Genomic DNA, 20,568 nt, shown 5'->3' with positions numbered 1-20,568 from the left:
TAATATTATCTTATTATAAATCCGAAAGTTTGTATGGTGTTTGTTTTTCTGTTACTAAATTATAAAGCCCCCTTATTAAAAGAATTACTCACACGCTTAATATTTATAAGCTAGCAACTCCGTTGTGCCAAAATTTGTTTGTCGAGCGGAAACCTTACATTTATACTTTCCTGGGACTCAAAGTCTATAATATATAAATCTCGAGATACCAAATTTCAGCAAAATCCGTCTAGCGATGTGTACGTAAAAAGGTAACAAACAGAGACGCACTTTTACGTCTATATTTATAATATAATTATTGCATTATAGTATTATACTATGTATTATCAAATCAAATTATTTTTAAAGTAAGTATGGCTCTGCTTGTCTTACGGCCGTTCCCAATATTTGATCTATCTCTGGTTTTGCCCTACTAGAGATAGGAATAGCTCACAATTGACATAAATATATGTCTCTAATGTCTAATCTGAGCTATTCCTATCTCTAGTAGGGCAAAACCAGAGATAGATCAAATATTGGGAATGGCCGCTAGTCAGGTCGGCATAATATTAGATAATACCGTAATATTGGAAGTCGGAACCATACGATGCCTGTGAAAATAGTAAAAGTGCCTATGAAATCTCTGTAGAGGTCTACGAAAACTGTGTAGATTTCTACGAAAACTGTGTATAAGTCTACGAAAACACTGTAGAGGTCTACGAAAATTGTGTATATGTCTTCCAAAATTTATGTAGATGTCTACGAAAACTGTGTAAAGGACTACGAAAACTCTGTAGAGGTCTACGAAAACTGTGTAGATGTCTACGAAAACTGTGTACAAGTCTACGAAAACTGTGTAGAGGCCTACGAAAACTGTGTTAAGAGGTCTGCGAAAGCTGTGTAGAGATCTAAGAAAACTCTATAGAGGTTTACGAAAACGGTGTAGAGGCCTACGAAAACTATGTAGGATTCTACGAAATCTGTGTAGAGGTTTACAAAAACCGTGCAGGGGTCTACAAATTTTCGTCATGATTACTGGGGCCTCTGTTTGCTAGCTGCAGAGATGGGAGGCCCTTATTATTTGTGTGGTGCAACGCCATCTATTATGGAATATTGGGACTTTTAAGACAAGAAAGGTTATCGTCCCAGCCTTCGGTGGTTAGCCGCAATTGCAATAATTATTATTGTCTAATTTCCGCTAGATACCGCTTTTATAATGTTTTGAATTCAACCACAGAGTACCTCAACTGACTCAACCTGTTTTGTTAAAAACAGGTTGAGTCTTGAGAGTTAATTAATAAACATTAACCGCCGTACTCAGAGACATTTAATTACGATTAACCTTGAATTTAATGAAGAGTTTGACAGATAATGTATTTGTATTGTATAATGTATTAATTCAAAATTTTGACATAAGCCCCTTATGTCAAAATTTTGAATTAATTACAACTAAGTAAATAATGTTCCACTCTGAGTGCGGCAGTAAAAGTAATAAATATTAATTATTTATAAAATAAGTTTAGAGGTCTTTGATAAAAAGTAATTATCACTCTTCGCTGGTTTTTAATTTAAATATTTTATAATAAACATAAATTACTGAAAACCACTGACCTGGACAGACTATGCCGTACAAAATGACAGCTATTTCTTATGCCGATTTGAAGCGCCGCGGTGAGCGTACTGTGAACTAATTTATATAGAAAATGACAACCGCCATTTGCAAAATAGTAGTTCCAAGTACACTCACTAGGTACTGCTTTCACATTGCAATCAGCGCCAATATGGCGACTTTCAAATAGGAACATTTTATTGATAGCGATCGCCTGTCCAGTGTATTATAGAGGTCAGTGCTGAAAACTTAAATAAAATCAAATAAAATACTCTTTTAATAACTCATAGTTTTATTATGGCAGTATTTCCGATACATTACATAATATACAAATCATAGAAATTTACTGTACATAATATACAACAAATGTATTAATATCACGTTATGAGTTATTTTAACATTACAAGATGTCGAAATTCGTTAGGCGCGCGAGAACCGTACATTTTCCACAGCAAAAACTATCCTATGTCCTTTCGTCTCTCAAAGTAATAAAATCTTATCTAAATCGGCACAGCCGTTTAAGCGTAAAGAGGTAACATTATATATAATACATTTTCTCATAATAGTCAGACACACGATAGAACCTAGAATCTAGATGATACATATTATATTATTTCATTTTAGCATTCGTTGATTTTAACCCTAGTTACTAAATGTTGTAACTTGTAACTAACATCAGCTAACATGCATCATTTAATAAAAATCTTAAATATTATGTATGTATAGTATAAAAAATATTAATTAAATTTCCGTTGTATGGTACTCGTAACACAAGCCCTTCAGGTACTTAGCACGGGGCCAGACTGACGTGGTGTAAAGCGTCCATAGATATTATTAATATACTATTAAATATATTAATTATTTGCTTCTCTTTCAAAGCCCTTCATAAGTACCAATTTAACCTTTCACAGTTATTATCTTCATTAAGCATGGGCGTACCGAGGGGGGGCAGAGGGGGGCAGCTGCCCCCCCCCCCCCTGGATCATGTTGACGTCCCTACTAAGTATATTATATAGTACTGTCATCTATAAAAATAACGAATTTTTCCCATTTGTTTGCTATACAACTAAAAATTATTAATTTTTTATTCTTTATAAACACCTAGCTTATAAAAAATCTGATTTGCCCCTAGCAAGAAGAAATTGACTCTAGCAATACCGGGGTAATTGGAATAAAACATTTTGATCCTTTTTTCTCTTATAGCGGCTGATTATATGTGTCAAACATGCAATTAATATAAAAATTTATCTGTGGGAATAAGCTTGTGTGTGTTATGCTCGGTTAGGCCGGAGCCCACCTGATACATTTCAGCTGTCGTATATATACCAACACACTTAGAATACTTCAATAGAGCGATACAGGAATGTTAGACGACTTGTGGGATCAAGTTTGGGATCAAAGATCAAGGATATGTTTTGAAAATCTGCCATCAAAATTTGCGATCAGATCCTGGTAGACCCATAGTTTTGTTACACCTTGTATGTTACGGATTTAAGTACTTCAAACGCTCATATTCAACGGCCTAACGTTTCTGTGGTTCTGTAGACACTTGATGCTACAGAACTTGTAGTTGTTGTACTCAAACGGACTCTTGGGTAAGTTGGCACCGCACAGGAAACACTTCGGTAGGTCCGCTTTCAACTGAAACCGAGTTTTAACATTATATTGTGCACCATCGAATTGATTCATAGGCAGTTGACCTACGTTATTTAGTCGGATTATGTCAATTCAATGTTAGCTGCGATCTGTCGGATGGCCAATGGGTTTGACATAACGCGACCGATTTACGAAGGTCCGCAATCAGCTTATGAATATACACTGCAATGTTGACGAGCCTAAGTCCTTTGGTCTTTTTGTTTTTTTTAGCTTGTACTGTATCATGTCATGTGCTGCCACATATAATTCTCTTCCGTTCTCTCAAACAAAGAAAGTGACACAAATCCGAAACTCTTAGGGCGTTTGTGCATTACACGGAATTTTACCGTCTGGCGTTCATAGCTTTCACGTTTGCCATATAAATAAGGTAGGAAATCGAGATGCCGCGCCGCGCCGGATGGTAAAATTCCGTGTAGTGCACAAACGACCTTACTGTAATATTTACTGTGCTATAGTACCTATAGTTCCCTCGGAGCCTGTCCACACGGCGCGTTGCGTCAGCGTTGCATCGACGCAGCGCTGCCGTTGCGCACATACAAATAACCAAGGCGTTCACACGGCGAGCTGCGTCATCGCAACGCACATATGACGGACAGCTGCCCCTGAGACGAAGCCGGAAGTGTTGACGTGACTGCTTCATAATAACGCTGCGACGACGCAGCGCCCGTGTGGCCGGTGCGGCTATGCGTCAAACGGCAGCGCTGCTTCGACGCAACACGCCGTGTGGACTGGCTCTTACCTTCTGGTCATCAGTGAGCTCCAGAAACTGCGTGGTTTTCACTTTCTCCACGTATTTCTCCTTCTCGCGCTGTCTCTTCGCCCGCTTCTGCTGCGCCTTCTTAGCTTTATCTGCTTCCAGCTGCTCCAAGGTTATGGGCCCAGGGATTTGAGACTGAAATAGAAAAATGAAGAATGTAATAGATAAAAAAAAGGTTAGGTGTAGCATTCTATCTCGCTCGGTCAGAAGATCTTCCTTTTCGCACGCCTGCACGCACAACGTTAAAGTTCGAAACAATAAGTTAAGCAAAAAAGTTGAGACATGCAAGCGCGAAGAAAATGCGATAGATTAATGGCTTTTGGACTAGAATTTCGTCACTTTCTAAAAGCTGACAGTTTTCTTGGTTACCCCTATAGAGGTAAGAACGACCAGCAACTGTGGAGTTTCGGTCGCGGTTGTTATGTATGCAGTTCTAAAGCCCTAACTCACCTTCGCCAAAGAATAAATATCTTTTTTTCTCTTCGGGATAACTGTAGGAATCTCGTCTTCCACTGCCTGACACTTACGACAGTTGCTTCCCACTGCCAGACCACCTCAAAGTTTAATACTTTAGGGGCGGACGCACGGGTCGCCGCCGGCGGTCAGGATGTGTCTGTGAACTCTCTCTCACCTTGGTGTAGTTGTACTTGTGGGGGTGGTGCGCCTGGAACAATCGGAAGGCGACGCGCGTGTCGTGGTGGGGGGAGGCGGCGTACGGCGTCTGCAGCAGGTGGTTGCGGACGCACGGGTCGCCGCCGGCGGTCAGGATTTGCCTGTGAACACCTTTGGTTGGTGAGGAATCTTTGGTATAAGAGAGGCACTGCTATGACAACAAGTGGTATCGAAGCACAAAGTGTTCTTTACTGACCCACCTTTGTGGCGGTTTACATTGTGGATGACATTTACAAATGATTTACCTATTTTACTATCCAATGTTGTCGTATAACCTTCACATCATATAGCATTCAAGTTTGAGATATTTGGGTAACATTATATTTATCTATAATTAATAATATTTATAAGTTACAACTTTAACTCACTCAGAGACTATTTACTACCTAATTCAGGGGTTCCCAAACTGTGCGCCGCGGCGGCCTGCAGCGCCGTGGAAAGGCAAGAGGGGCGCCGTGAGTCGATTCTCCATCATTATCAGAAACCACAAATATTAAAAAATAAAATTATAATATGAATTATAAAAAGCAGGCAGATGATTAAATATTTGTTTATTATTATTTACCTGCTTAACCAAACTATAATAATAATCGATGACGTTTATCTATGTACATTTTTGTAATAGCTAGGTAAACAAGGAAGCTGTGACAAAATATTGAACGTGTAAGTGCGCCGCAGGCTGAAAAAGATTGGGAACCCCTGACCTAACTGTAATTTAAAATATGAAGATTTTGAGTTTTGACATAAGCCCTCATATCTATCAAATATGTCATCCTCATATATGTCAAAATCTTCATACTCTGAGTGCGGCCGTAAGGCATGTAGAATGTAGAAAATAAAATTTATCATAACATATTATCTACTATAGTTTGTGCGTTCTAAGATGATATGGGTAACAGTTTTCATGTTCCTTGCTACGGGTTTTTATTACAAGAAAACAAAAAAAAAAACAAAATGTAATAAATTATTTTCCATCTGCAAAAACAAATGTTTCCTATAATTGTAAATGAATAAAAATGAAAAGATGCTAAATGCTAACTTATTAATAAAAATTATAAATATTAATTAACTGTGAAATAGGAGTATAAAATTATTGTAGAAATGAGATAGTGGTAGGGAGCACTTAAACCACAGCACTTCTATTTAAAAGTTTATTTGAAGGAGAGGGACGGTTAAAGTACAGGCTAAAGCAAGCTTACAATTTATGCGGAAGCCAGAAAATCAAATTACGTTCGCTATAATTATTGAGAAAAGGAAGACTTAAATTTAAGTACAATTGATCGAGAGCGTAAGGTGTCGGGCGCACATCGAGCGATACGCGTTCCGCGACAAGATAATATTTCTGACTGGCGATCGGTGGCCGCCGGCCGGCGGCAGCCGGTCCCCGTCCCCCGCGCCCCGCGCATCCTGAACCGGACCGGTTTGAGCGCGTCGCAGGAGACGCGGCGGAGGGGGGCCGTCCGGCCCGCAACTATATATAACAAAATGTGATTGTCCGTCGCACGTCTAACAAAATTTAAAAATGAAATGTTTTACTTAAATTATTATTTAGTTGTAAGGTTTTAGATGTTTTAGATAATTTTAGAACAATGTAATCTTAAAATATAACTTATGTATATTTTAAGATTACATATAGATTTTTAAGATTACATTTTTAATTAGATTATGTAATTTATTTATTTATATGATTTTAACAATGTAAATACATATTTTATCAGCTGTTATTTATATTTAATATTTATTTAGCTATATGTACAACTAAGTAATTTTATATGCACACTTAGGTAAGTAGTTAGTAAGTTAGACTAGTTACACTACATCACCCCCCTCCAGAGACCGGGTTACGGTCGATAATAATCAGGGAATCTCACCCTACGACCTGATCGAGTAGTGAAAAGAGGCTTCTCCGATCCAGGTAAGTTCTGGTTGTCTGTGTGAGTAGATGTTGGTGTTGTATGTGTGAGTGTTCGTGTTGTATATTGTGTGGGATGTATGAGTGTTGATTGCGTGTATGGTGAATGGAATGGGGTATCCGGGTCGGACAGTATATAGGCCGGTTTAATACGGTCTACTGATACCGTCACCCTTTTCCCGTTTACCATAATGGTGAAGATCTTATCTCCTCGCTGAATAACTTCGTAAGGACCCGTGTAGGATGGCTTTAAAGAACCGCCGACAGTGCAGTCACGCAAAAATACGTGACTGCAGGTGGCTAAATCTTTGAAAATGAAGATGGTCCTTTTGTTGGTGTGTTGGGAGGTGGGCGCAGGCTGTAACCTACGAACTATACTGCGCAGTCTTGACGAAAATTCAGTCAAGTCCGGAGTATAATCGGTCGTGGCTTTTGCGTCCAACAACTCTCCAGGTAGGCGAAGTGGTTCGCCATACACCAGCTCAGCGGTAGAACATTGGAGATCCTCTTTGAAGGCACTCCGTATCCCGAGTAATACCAGGGGAAGAGTCTCGACCCAGTTGGTGGTCTCGTGACAGGTTATGGCAGCTTTTAACTGCCGGTGGAACCTTTCCACGAGCCCGTTGCATGCTGGATGGTATGCTGTGGTACGGCGATGTTGGAATCCAGCAATTTGCGACAGACATTTAAACAAAGCGGACTCAAATTGTCTACCGCGGTCTGTCACAATGTCAGCTGGACATCCGAACCGAGAGATCCATCCACTCAGCAAGGCATTTGCTACTGTCTCAGCAGTCATATCCGGTATCGGTATCGCCTCTGGCCACCGTGTAAATCGGTCTACAGCTGTGAGGCAATACCGGTAACCTTGAGAGACTGGCAGCGGTCCAACGAGGTCGATGTGAACGAACCTGAACCTGGCTGCTGGAAGTTTGAAGGTGCCTAAGGGTGCACTGACGTGCCTTGTGGTTTTAGATCGCTGGCATGCCTGGCATGAGCGTACCCATTCTCTGCAATCTCGTCTCACTCCCGGCCATACAAATCTGGCAGAAACTAGCTCTGCTGTAGCGTTGGCACCAGGGTGACTGTAGCAATGGAGACTGTCAAAGACCTTTTTTCGCAGACTCTTGGGAACAAAAGGTCTCAGACGGTTATTGCTGTCATCGCAGAAGATATTATGTTGCGATCCGGCAAATGGAACCTTCCTGATGTGCAGTGAAGTCGTTCTCTTGATGAGTTGACTAAGCTCAGGATCGGACTGCTGGGCGACTGCCAGCTGGTCCAGATCGACGGGTTGCGCAATATCGTCAACTCGGGAGAGGGTATCAGCCACCACGTTATCCTTACCAGAGATATGGCGGATGTCGGTGGTAAACTGCGAGATAAGGCTGCGGAATTGCCTGGGGGAGCAGTTTTCCTTTCTGTTATGGAAGGCAAAAGTTAGCGGCTTGTGATCTGTGAAGATCACGAAGTCGCGTGCCTCTATCATGTGCCGGAAGTATTTGACACTCTCATAAATCGCGAGCAGCTCTCTGTCATAAGGTGAGTACTTCTGCTGCGTGGGACTGAGTTTGTGGGAGTAAAACGCTAAAGGCTGCCACTCGTTCCCATCATGCTGCTGAAGCACTGCCCCGATAGCAGAGTCCGACGCATCGGTGACAAGGGCGAGTTTTGCATCGCACTTCGGGTGAGCCAGTAAGGCAGCCTGACATAGACCATCCTTACAAGCTTGAAATGCTTGCAATGCCGCGCCTGAAATGTCAACAGGATGCGATCCTTTGACAGATCCTGTCAGTAGTGTGTTGAGGGGTCCCTGGTGCTGAGCTGCGTTGGGAATAAAACGCCTATAAAAATTTAACATTCCCAGGAACCGACGCAATTCCCTTACGGTTTTTGGGGTGGGAAAATTAGTGATGGCCTCGACTTTAGAAGGGAGCGGTATGGTCCCTTTGGCCGAAATCTGGTACCCAAGGAAAGTGACCTGAGGGGCACCGAATACGCACCTAGCTGTGTTAATTACCATGCCGTACTCCTTCAGCCGGGTAAAAAGTTGATTCAGGTGTTCTTCGTGCGTCTGCTGGTCTTTTGAAAAGACCAAGAAGTCATCCACATAAGCGTAGGTGAAGTCCAGACCCCGTAGCATCTCGTCGACGAACCGCTGAAATGACTGTCCGGCATTACGGAGCCCGAACGTCATAAACGGGAACTCGTAAAGCCCGAACGGCGTTGTGATGGCGGTCTTCGCGACGTCGTCTGGATTAACGGGGATCTGGTTGTACGCTTTTACCAAGTCTATGGTCGAGAACACAGTGCAACCTGACAAGCTATGCGAAAAATCTTGAATGTGCCTGATTGGGTACCTGTCGGGGATTGTCCGGGCGTTTAGCATTCGGTAGTCGCCACAGGGTCGCCAGCCGTTATCCTTTTTCTGGGCGAGGTGTAGTGGTGATGACCAAGCTGATTCCGACGGTCGGCAGGTACCAATCTGTAACATGGCTTCAAATTCCGCTTTTGCGATTTTTAGCTTTTCAGGCGCAAGCCTGCGTGGGCTGCACGATACCGGTGGTCCAGGTGTAGTACGGATGAAATGAACGGTGTTGTGTGTGGGTGTGCGATGTAAGCCAGATGGGCGAGTAACCTCGGGAAACTGAGCGAGTATGTCGTGGTAAACAGTACTACCAGAAATCACCTTTATCGAGGAAACATCTTTTTTACAGGTAAGTGAACCCGGGGCCGCGAGCATAGTGCTACCATCAATAAGACGTCGGTGTCGGACGTCAACAATAAGATTATAGTGTGAAAGAAAATCCACACCTATAATCGCTTTCGTCACATCGGCTACAATAAATCGCCAAGCGAAGTCGCGGCGCAAACCTAGGTTAAGCACTATGTGCGCGTACCCGTACGTACTAATAACAGTACCATTAGCTGCACACAATTCATAGTTAGTTTTTGTGCCGTGCACTTTTAGATAAGTTTTTGGAAACACACACAAATCACTGCCCGTGTCCACTAAAAATTGCATTTTTGTCCGCCTATCCATCACAAACAAGCGACCGGGACTTGGACAGCCGTCGGCCGCGTCTACCGACTGCCCTTTGCATTTCCCGAGTAGTCACACGGCTGTACACACTTATGCGCCTTCAACCCGAACTTGTTGTGGTACCAGCAGTTGGGAAACTTCTTATAGCTGGACAGTGACCTGGTCGAAGCTGAGCGTCCACGGCGATGTGACGTTTGGCGTTGCCTAGGTCGTGACATTCGGTCCAGTTTAGCGGATAGTGCTTCGACTTGCCTTGTGAGTGCCGCTATCTGTGCCGACTCTGACGCACCTGGGTGTGACGACGCTGCTGCCACTTGTGGAGTGGACGTGACTACGTCCATTATCTGGTCCGCAAGCTCGGCTAACTCCTTGAGCGTTGACTTCGCCGCCTGGGAGGCAACTATTGTCTGCACGTTTGCTGGTAGTCGGCTGCTCCAGACGCTGCGTAGAAATTCGTCTGGGACTCCTGGGCCTGCCAAGTTCTTCAGGTGACGAAGGAACTGAGACGGCTTCCTTTCTCCCAGCTCCTCGTGATTCAGAAGCTGCTGCACTTGCTTCTCGCGCGACGCTGTGAGTCGTTTTGTGAGCTCGCTCTTGAGACGCTCGTACTTATCAGAGGCGGCTGGGGCTTCGATAATGTCTTCCACCAGTTCAGCGATATGTGGCTCCAGGTGAGATATCGCGTAATGATATTTTGTCGCGTCTTGAGTAATATTCGCGATCGCAAACTGGCTCTCTAGTGTAGCAAACCATAATGTCGGTTTTGCGGGGTAAAATGGGGGTACCCTTACTCCAACTCGATCGACACTACCTCCAACTCCAGATTTTTCACCGTCTTGCATTGTGTTCCGTGGGAAGTTACGAAAACATTTGAAAAATGTCATATGCATGAAATGGAACTTATGTCTATAGAGATTGACTCTGTTGAATCGAAATCAAATCGATAAAGAAGTCGGTTAAAAAAGGGCGGCCATCTTAAATTGCCGGTTTCGTACTGACATTTCACCACTGAAATGTCAGTACGAAATCGATAATTTCAATTGCAATTCCTTTACGAAGTGATTCGATATTTTTAAACTATCGATTAATTTTTGTTAGGTAACTTCCCTACTATTGTCAATTATAATGTGTCACGCATATCATCATAAAACGCACAAACTATAATATAATACTGCTGACATGATTGCCTAAGCAATTAATAACGATACTCACGTGACTAACTCCGGTTTTTCAGCTATCGCCGCTTTGTGCAGCGCCGTATTGCCGTCGGCCGGGTCCTGGGTGTTACACGCCTGTTCCAGTTCACCACTCTCAAACTCCTCCAGTATAGTGTCTAGGGAAGTTTCCTCTTTGCTGGATATTATCTTCCACATCTGGAAACGATGATGCTTATTAGGCGGGACGTAAGCTTTGATCGGTGTTGCATAATAAAAAATCTACAGGCTGTAACAAAACTAAGTGATACTGTGAAAGTAGCAGCGCTGGAGGACCAGTCATTTTTCAATTTTGTATGGACAAGCGTTCCAGCGTCACGAGTTTCCCCATAAAAGCGTAAAAAAATATTGGTCTTTCAGTGCTGCTACTTTCACAGTGAACTCTATACGAGGAACACGTACACACCCTAAAGTATAATTACTTAGTTTTGTTACACGCTGCATATAAATAATAAAACTTGAGAGGTGTCAAGGGACCCGAATGGAACGAATTTATTTCTTATGTTCAAAAAAACTGTACTTATAATGTAAAAGATTATGTACATAATATTATACACTCAAGAAAATTATTTTTAAAAAATGCATTTATTGACGCCCAGGAATACTAACAACGCGTCGCTGTTTATTTTAAAAAAAACGCCATCTAGTTGACGCACAGAAATACTTACTATCAACGCCCTCTGTCCCTAAAAAGTGTCGAGGTCAAATCAAGGTCAAATATCGTTCTGTCTAGCCTTCAGATTTTCGCCGAACGCGCGATAAGGAACTTCGTTCTAAGAATGAATAAATATTCTTGTAAGTCCAGGGAATGTTTATACATAGGTATATTAGGATTTAGGAGGGAAGTGATATACGAAGTTCATCACTTCCCTCATCATCACTCATTCGTCTAGTTAGGAATAAATACATATTATTAATACTTATGAACACAATTTTCGATGATGAATAAGTTTTTTACTGTCTCTTCAAATACCTTCCTTTTTTAACCGATTCAATGCGGCGCACCTTTTTGAAGACTTTCAGTCGTGGCGGCATACAATTTTCCCGTGACACGTGAGTCGTGTCATACGCCATAGAAGTAGATGACACGGCTACCGTGTCATCCGCCACGTTCAAAAAGCTTTATGTTTTTTTTGGTTTTTACGCTTGTATTAACTTGGATTTATTTAGTTGAGCCCAAACCATTGTTGTTGACGGAAGGCTACGTTGTTTTCAGTTGATTTCGAGTAGTTTTACTAAGTGTAAACCTGAAAATGGCAGGTAAGCGATTTTTTATTCAGATGTTGCAAACCTTTTGTAGGTTTCAAAGTTAGAAAAATGAGTACCTACCTATATTAAATAGATCTGGGTTTCCAAAGCAAATAATACATTCGTAGATAAATTTAAAGATGTTCGTTGTTAAGTTTTTTAACCGACTTCCAAAAAAAAGGAGGTTATACGTTTGGCTGTGGATATTTTTTTTATGTGTGTTCAACGATTACTCCGCCGTTTGTGAACCGATTTTCAAAATTTTTCTTTTGTTGTATAGGGTATTTGTTCCGATTGATCCGGTTCCGAGTTGGTACCATGTTCACAAAAGTAGTGATCTGATGATGGGAACCATAAGGACATCCAGGGGACTTCTTGAAAATCAAATGGGAACATATGGTTATTTTGAACTTGAAAGTCTAAAACAAAAGTTTACTACTAAAAAGCCCAGCCGCACATTATCCGAATTTATGATCAGAAAAATTCGGACGCTCATACATTTTGACACGTCAGAATTCTGATAGTATGCGGGGTCCACAACAAAATGTATGAACAGAGTACCTACGTTCCGGCGGGCGTCCGAATTTTTGTGATCAGAAATTTCGGATAATGTACGGTGGGCTAAAAAAGGAGACAGCACCTACTTTTTTCAATTCACAGAATATTCAGAGAGGAAGCCTATAAGCTTGTTTTACGTGGAAAATTTAGACGGTTTTGTTCGGAGTATAACCTTCTAAAGTGTAATTTGAGGGACATACAATCGCTTTTTAAATGACACGGCTCACGTGTCATACGCCACACGTTAAAAACCCATAAGACGCGGCTGCCGTATAATCCGCAATGAATACACCTTTTAAAAAAGGTTGACGGCCCCTACTTTTTTTCAATTCACAGAATATTCAGAGGCGAAGCCTATAGGCTTGTTCTACGTGGAAAATTAAGATGATTTTAATCAGAGTAGAACCTTCTAAAGTGTAATTTGAGGGAGATACAATCGTTTTTCAAATGACACGGCTCCCGTGTCATACGCCACACGTTGAAAACGCGTATGACACGGCTCCCGTGTCATCCGCACTGAACCGGTTAGTAGCATAATGGCTGCAATAGATATATTATGTCAGAAATTAATAAATACTAGTGTAATAAATAACTTGATGCTTTACAACCAACAGCCGAAATCTGGACAATGCTAGCAGAATTACACAAGACATATTATTTCAAAATATCTTTTGTAAGACCATTATTTTCTCACGTCTGTGCGGAAAAGACAACTTTCGTCCCGCTGCGCTTATTACCGTTCTTTCCGTTTATCGTCTCCATCGAGGAGAAAAATAGTAATACGCAACATGGGCAGTAAATAAGAAAGCCTCAGATCACATGTTTGTTGATTACATGTGATCTGAGACATTTCTTATTTTCCTGCCCTAGGTGCGTAATGTACTTATCCTATGAAAGCTTTTGTTAAAACGTAACTTTTTTGATAAAAATATAACACCAAAATTAAAAGTGTTGTTAATGTACTATCAGAGAAGTTGATTCCTAGGCAATTGACGGACCTAAGTAATTTGGCCGCGTTAAGTCCGACTGATCACAACTAACATTGAATTGACATAAGCCGACCAATTGACGTAGGTCTGTGAACTGCCTAGGAATCAATTTCCTCGATGGTACATACCTTCTTAACATTCGCAGGTATTTTTGGCGGTCCCTTCTTAACGGGTTTCTCTTCTGGTTTTTTCTTTTTCTTCTTTTTAACTTGTCCCTTCTTCTCCTGTCCCTCATCTTCACTTTCTGTGCAGCTTTTTAACGAGCAATCGTTGAGAAGGTCCTTTCTGGAGTTAGTGATGATACCATTCTTGCTCTGTTCGGAGAGTTCCTTGATCCAGTTATCCGGAGTCTCAGAGTCTATGAAACATGGTCCTTCGTCCTCGCTGGATAATATTTGTGTTGGGAGCTCACGAGGGGCTCGCTCTCTGAAAAAGAATACATAGGGTGAGGTAAGGCAATATAGTGTAATGAAGTAAGAACATGAAAATAAAAGATGGTATGACATGAAATGTCCATATATTTCCTATAGCTTACACATTGATTTTGTCACACACATCTGTTTTTTATACAGAATATTAACGTAGACAAGGACAGGACAGAAGGAAAACATAAGGAGTCATTTAGCAAATAAGAATATTAACTTTTGACGCTTTTGAAAATGAATTTATTCCCTATTGCATTTCAACTCCAGATCTGCTAAACTGCAACCTAATTTTTGAGTCAACTAAAATTGCTTGTCAACTTATAAGTTGCTTAAGGCTCGATTTACACCACCGCTTTTATACCGGCGCGGAACGGAATGGAAGCGTCAATTTTGCTTCATGTGTCTTCATACGTGGGAGAGCCATCCTTCGGCACGAATGGGCCGGCTCGACCGGAGAAGTACCACGTTCTCACAGAAAACCGGCGTGAAACAGCGCTTGCGCTGTGTTTCGCCGAATGAGTGAGTTTACCGGAGGCCCAATCCCCTACCCTATTCCCTTCCCTACCCTCCCCTATTCCCTTTCCTCCCCATCCCTACCCTCCTCTATTACCCTATTCCCTCTTAAATGGTCGGCAACGCACCTGCAGCTCTCCTGATGCTGCGAGTGTCTATGGGCGACGAAAGTTGCTTTCCATCAGGTGACCCGTTTGCTCGTTTGCCCCCCTTATTTCATTAAAAAAAAATGTGTGATGTGAGGGATTGGCACCGGAGAATTCTCGAGAATACCGTAGAAGACGCGCGTCGAATTTTCTAACTCGTATTTAATTTGTGTGTTATACTGTTGACATAAAGTTAAGTGTATAGTTTCGTTGCAAAAAGTCGCTTCCATTCTATTCCACGTCACTATAAATTGAGTTATAAGCAGAAATTATTTAATATTTCTCTGACAATTTATTCTGTTACCTGGACTTAGCTCTATCAAACTGTTTGCTTGGCGGCTTCTTACGTTCGACGCTCGCGTCGGAACTGTTTTTCACTGGTGTCTTGCCTTTAGACGCTATCAGTGCTTTTTGGAAAAGCTCCATTGTATCTGCAATATAAATAGTACCATTGAAATTTTACATAGTATATATAGCAGGGGTCACCAATTAGTTTCGCTCGGGGTCCGTTTTAAGACATGAAATGACCTTCGCGGTCCACACATTTTATATAAAAAAAATATTAAAAAAAGGTATAGTCTGTCAAAAAAGCAAAAAAAATGAAAAAGTGGCAACATCGTAGTATCATCATTTTTTTCTTAGATTGATATGAAAGGGATGACACTACGATGTTGCCACTTTTTGATTTTTTCACTTTTTTGACAAACTATAAGTAATTACGAAAATTACAAAGGTATTTTAAGATATAAATGAGAAAAGTAACCATTTTTTGTAGCCAATTCTCTCTCTGAACTCTGAAGTTTGGAGTGAAACATTGGTGCAAGCTATAGATATTGACATTAAATCCTGGAGATGTTCAAGTCCTATGATGAACGAAGATCATCTTTGAACATGCTTGGTCCGCACACAATAGGTCGGCGCGCGGCGGTCCGGATGCGGACCGCGGTCCGCCATTTGGTGACCCATGGTATATAGCAATAGTAAATACTTTTATTACGTAAATGTACTTAGTTTCGTTATACAACAACTTTTTCCGCAACTTAATTTGCGTAATAAAATTAATTTATGATATAGTAATCGTATTTGGCCTCAACAAATTCTATCCTTTTCGTAATGTAACAACTTTATCGGCAAATTAGTTTAAGTCATCGTAATCGCACATTTTACCGGAACAAAATATATCCTATCCCAGAACTCATACGAAATTTCGTTAAAATAGAATAGGCAGTATGTATATTATAAATATTAGTATGAAGAGGTGTTAGCATTATAACTCGCTAAAAATATATTTTTTACAGTTCATTTAATTAAAGTCTGTTCAGCAGTGTTTGAAGAAAGCATTACACACACACATTATTAGTTATCGCCTTTTTAACCGACTTCTAAAAGGGAGGAGGTTATTTATTTAGCTGTGGTTTTTTTTTTAAATTAAACTTTTTTTTAATTAAAAAATTAAGGAACACCTACCATAAACTTCAATATTGGACACCGTATCGTGTACCCTTTGCACCTCTTTATAAGTGGGTTTTCTGGTGGGGAATGGTAGTGCTCTCACTCTCATGTCATCTCGGTTAAGTGGGGAGTTCTTGCCGAAGAGCACAGCTTGGTTAATGGTGCCAACAGCCCGGTACAAGACCAGCGAGCATCCGTTTAAGTCCTCCGCCCAGTTGCATATTATGTCGTGGACATGCTATAATGTAATGAATAAAATATATGAACTCAAATGTAGCTTAAACTGAAGCTACAGCTTTGATTAAACCGCTTTGATTAAACCGCTTGCTATTTTATGTGCTGCATCTGTTTGCACCGACTGCATGTTTAAATTTCAAAATACATTTATTGGAATCAAAATAATGTATTCTATCTATGGATATTTTTTACAATTAACCCTAACCTAAATTCATACTTTAAATAATTAGGAATTTGATTACCAATAGATAAGGCCGCTGCTTGTAAGGCCACAACCAATAACTTAAAAGTTACAGAGCAGAGAGAGCTTTATACTTTGACTCATGTCTTAATAACACGATTATGAAGCTACTAGCTGTTGCCCGCGACTTCGTCCGCGTTAGCATAGTAGATCACATCCCAAGTATTATTTATTGTACAAAAATATTCAATGTACAGAATTGACTTTCCTACGATTTTATTATTATTTATGTAGATGTTCCGTACGGCTTCGCTTGCGTAATTTAGGAATTTCACGAAACCGGAACTACTGGAACAATTTTTCCGCAAAAAATAGCCTATGTCCCTTCACATGGTCTATTCTTCATGTTTACCAAATAACATAAAAATTGCTCCAGTAGTTCTTAAGATAATAAGCAATGTCATATAATTTCTCCCGTTTTTTCCACATTTTCCTCTATTTCTTCGCTCCTATTAGGCTTAGCGTGATAAAATATAGCTGATAGCCTTCCTCAATAAATATGCTATCTAACACTGAAAGAATTTTTCAAATCGGACCAGTAGTTCCTGAGATTAGCGCGTTCAAATAAGCCCTTTCATATAACTTCCCCCATTTTTTCCACATTTTCCTCTATTTCTTCGCTCCTATTAGTCTTAGCGTGGTAAAATATAATCTATAGCCTTCCTCGATAAATGGGCTATCTAACACTGAAAGATTTTTCAAATCAGACCAGTAGTTCCTGAGATTAGCGCGTTCAAATAAGCCCTTTCATATAATTTCTCCCGTTTTTTCCACATTTTCCTCTATTTCTTCGCTCCTATTAATCTTAGCGTGATAAAATATAGCCGCCTTCCTCGATAAATGAGCTATCCAACAGTAGAAGAATTTTTCAAATCGGACCAGTAGTTCCTGAGATTAGCGCGTTCAAACAAACAAACAAACTAACAAACTCTGCAGAATTATAATATTAGTATAGATAAATGTTTACCTCAACAAACTGTGCTTGATTATATCTACGTAAGCTGGCTCCAGCAGACCTAGGAGCATTACCATGCTGGTCCCTCGTAGCTTGGACCTGACCTTGCCCTCTACGAGTCACATACGAGTGCATGGTCTTGTGCAAAACTGGCACACCTCCAGAAAAGATAGCTCCTGCGAAGTGACCTCCTGATACCATGAGGATTGCCCACCTCTGGTAGCCGGGTAAGGTGAGCTTGTGACATCTCTCTATCCAGGCGTGACCGTCACCATCCGAAGATAGTTGCTCCTGGGAATGAAATAAAAGCATGTATGATTTATACAATAAAATATGTATATATTCATCTTAGACTGAAAATTGTATGTGCCTTTTGTAAAAGCCACATACAATGTCTTAGAATACCTTATCATTTTATTATACATTGGACATTGAATAAACATATAATATTATGTTATTACAATATTTTAAATTTTACTTGCAATAATGAAAATAAAGGATTAGGTTGCTGTATTTTATTTGGATACTAGCTGTCCCGGTGAACTTTTTGTCACTTTCAAACCTTCCCTGGACTTCTACGAATATTTTAAGACTAAAATTAGTCCAATCCCTTTAGCCGTTTTCGAGTTTTAGCGTTACTAACACAATTGAAAATCAATTTATATATATATATATATAGATTATTTTTACCTTTCTGTGGTGTAAAACACATCTGTATATACAGAAAACTTGGCCTGTTTTGTTAGTGAAGAAAGCTTTGCAGTGTCTGGTGGCTGCCGCAAACAAGTCACTAGCCGGGTTTGTATTTGAATTGTCATTGTCCGAGTCACTCCCAGAATCACTTGAATCATCTACAAAAAGTATAGAATAATGTCTTTATGCTATGTGTATGATTTAATAGATCATACCAGGTTTGATAAAGCTTTTATGTTGGATGCCATTTGTAACTTATTTTATCTTCTTAGGAAAATATAAAACACATTTAATTAAAGAAGAATAAAATAACATATTTTAATTAAAAGCTTAACTTTTCACTTGTTTGAAAAAAATTAAAAATATTTAGCAAAAGATAGAGTAGAGATATATTTAAAAAAAATACATCTTCTTATAGGTACCTTTTCTAGAGTTATATTGTCCAAGGCTTAAGGCTGGTTTGCCGAACAGTTTCCTCTTCAGGTTATGTGTATGCCAATGATTCTTATAATGTGCTGTCTGTTGAGCTCTCGACTCAAATGGACCGACTCCGCAGCATGAACAACAGTTACCGTCCGCAGCACCATTAATTGTTAAGGCATTTAGGCGTTTGAGGACACTTTCTTCATCAACTGGAAAATATATTCATTATTTTAGGTATCATAATTAATTTACTTTTAATCAAGACATTCTATTATCAGTGATAGTGTTAATTGATCCCATAATACTCTACGTACAATGTACCTGCTATTCATTTATTGCCAATGTTGCATAATTTCTATTCATTTATTGCCAATGTTGCATAATTTTATGCATCATCGTCAATGCATGACAAATTGTACACGTTCATACTACTTTTTCATAAATTAGTTAAGTAATAGTTGATAGATGAGTATCAAAATTTAAATTTTAACACTTACCAATTTGATGTGACTCCGTTATCATACACGATGCTACTTGTATACCCTTTATTAGTTTTTCATAGCCATCTAGATCAAATACTTTTAAAGATTTTGGTCTAATAATCTCCGTTTTAGAAGTCATTCTTATAATAATTACCTATTTGTAAAGATTAGTCACTAAAAACTAAATAAGTTAACTTGGCCGCGAGCCGCGACTCCTCAGTCGATAAGAGCTTTGTTTTAATTCTAATTGCAATATTATTGTGCAATATTAGTAATAATCTGCTTGATATTCCAAAAAAATACCTAAACCTAACCTAAAAGTTGAGTTTGTTATAAATGTCAAAATTGACATTTTAGAAGTGTTAACTGTCAACTGACATATTTTTTTTTTTCTTAGTATGGCACTTCGGCAGTATATTATAGCAGGAAAACAATATTCTATAATACAATAATTTTCAGCATCGTTTTTCTATATTGTCAGGTCGTGGTCAGGTCTAGAGTCTAGTCAAGTCTAAGTAAAAGTCAAGAAGCCAAGTCGGTCGATTCAGTAAAGTGATAGACAATTTACTGAAACTTCGATGGAGTTTTAGAGGGAACATAAAATAGCACGTTTCTATATATTGCATAACTTTCCTACACTTGTGCACGATAACGAATATCTAATGGTTAATATCCTACCAATATTACACATTAAAAACCCATCTAACACAATTTTAGGAATATAATACAAAAACACAACATCACTCTTTCACATTCCTCCAAAAAACCAACCCCCACTTCCATTCGTTGATGGAATCCCCATTTATTTGATAGACATTACTATTTACCAACAATAATAAAAAAAGCATTTATAAGTATAGTATTTTTTTAAACAACATTTTTGTATGTTTCCGTATATTATTATGTTTCAAAATATCTGCAGTAGGTATTGCTAGGAAATAAAAAACCTGCTTACCGTGCATCACCTCCAAACCAGTAAGGGTGGGTTGCACCAACTTACTTTAACTATAATTGTAACTATCGTAAACTTTAACTAAAATGCAAAATGTCAAATCTTTGGTTAAAGTAAAAAATGGACGCCATATTTAACCATAACCATAGAGCTCGACAAGGCTTTGAATGCACGTGGCTAAAGAAAGGAAAGTCTAAGGCTGTCATCATACAAAAACGCCATTTTTGACAGTTCTCCTTCACCAGCAGCGCCCCCGCCCACGTTCATTTAAAGCCTTGTCGGACCAGCAACGTCTTCTGTCAAATTCTGTGGTCCAAATTAAAGTTAAATTAGCCTTAAGTCTTAACTATAACCATAACTTCGACCATATCAACTTTAACTTTAACCACGCCTCTGGTGCAATCCACCCTTA

The 20,568-nt window shown here is 39.7% G+C and overlaps 1 protein-coding gene across 1 annotated transcript; it reads right to left on the bottom strand.

Annotated features, from left to right (window-relative positions):
• Positions 1-1,860: 1,860 nt before the first annotated feature.
• Positions 1,861-19,517, bottom strand: LOC121733421 (ankyrin repeat and zinc finger domain-containing protein 1-like). The gene is made up of 12 exons (XM_042123678.1): positions 19,220-19,517; positions 18,722-18,931; positions 18,297-18,457; positions 17,619-17,897; positions 16,189-16,411; positions 15,026-15,152; positions 13,766-14,063; positions 10,841-11,001; positions 4,633-4,774; positions 3,984-4,136; positions 3,074-3,229; positions 1,861-2,550 (listed from the first exon to the last, which is right to left on the bottom strand). Exons 1-11 carry the CDS (start codon positions 19,341-19,343, stop codon positions 3,089-3,091), a joined length of 2,019 nt encoding a protein of 672 aa, XP_041979612.1. The 5' UTR covers positions 19,344-19,517; the 3' UTR covers positions 1,861-2,550; positions 3,074-3,088.
• Between the last annotated feature and the right edge of the window lie 1,051 nt (positions 19,518-20,568).

Source organism: Aricia agestis, chromosome 13, assembly GCF_905147365.1.
Source record: "Aricia agestis chromosome 13, ilAriAges1.1, whole genome shotgun sequence".
Taxonomy (NCBI): Eukaryota; Metazoa; Arthropoda; class Insecta; order Lepidoptera; family Lycaenidae; genus Aricia; species Aricia agestis.
This window is presented reverse-complemented; position numbering and strand designations above follow the sequence as displayed.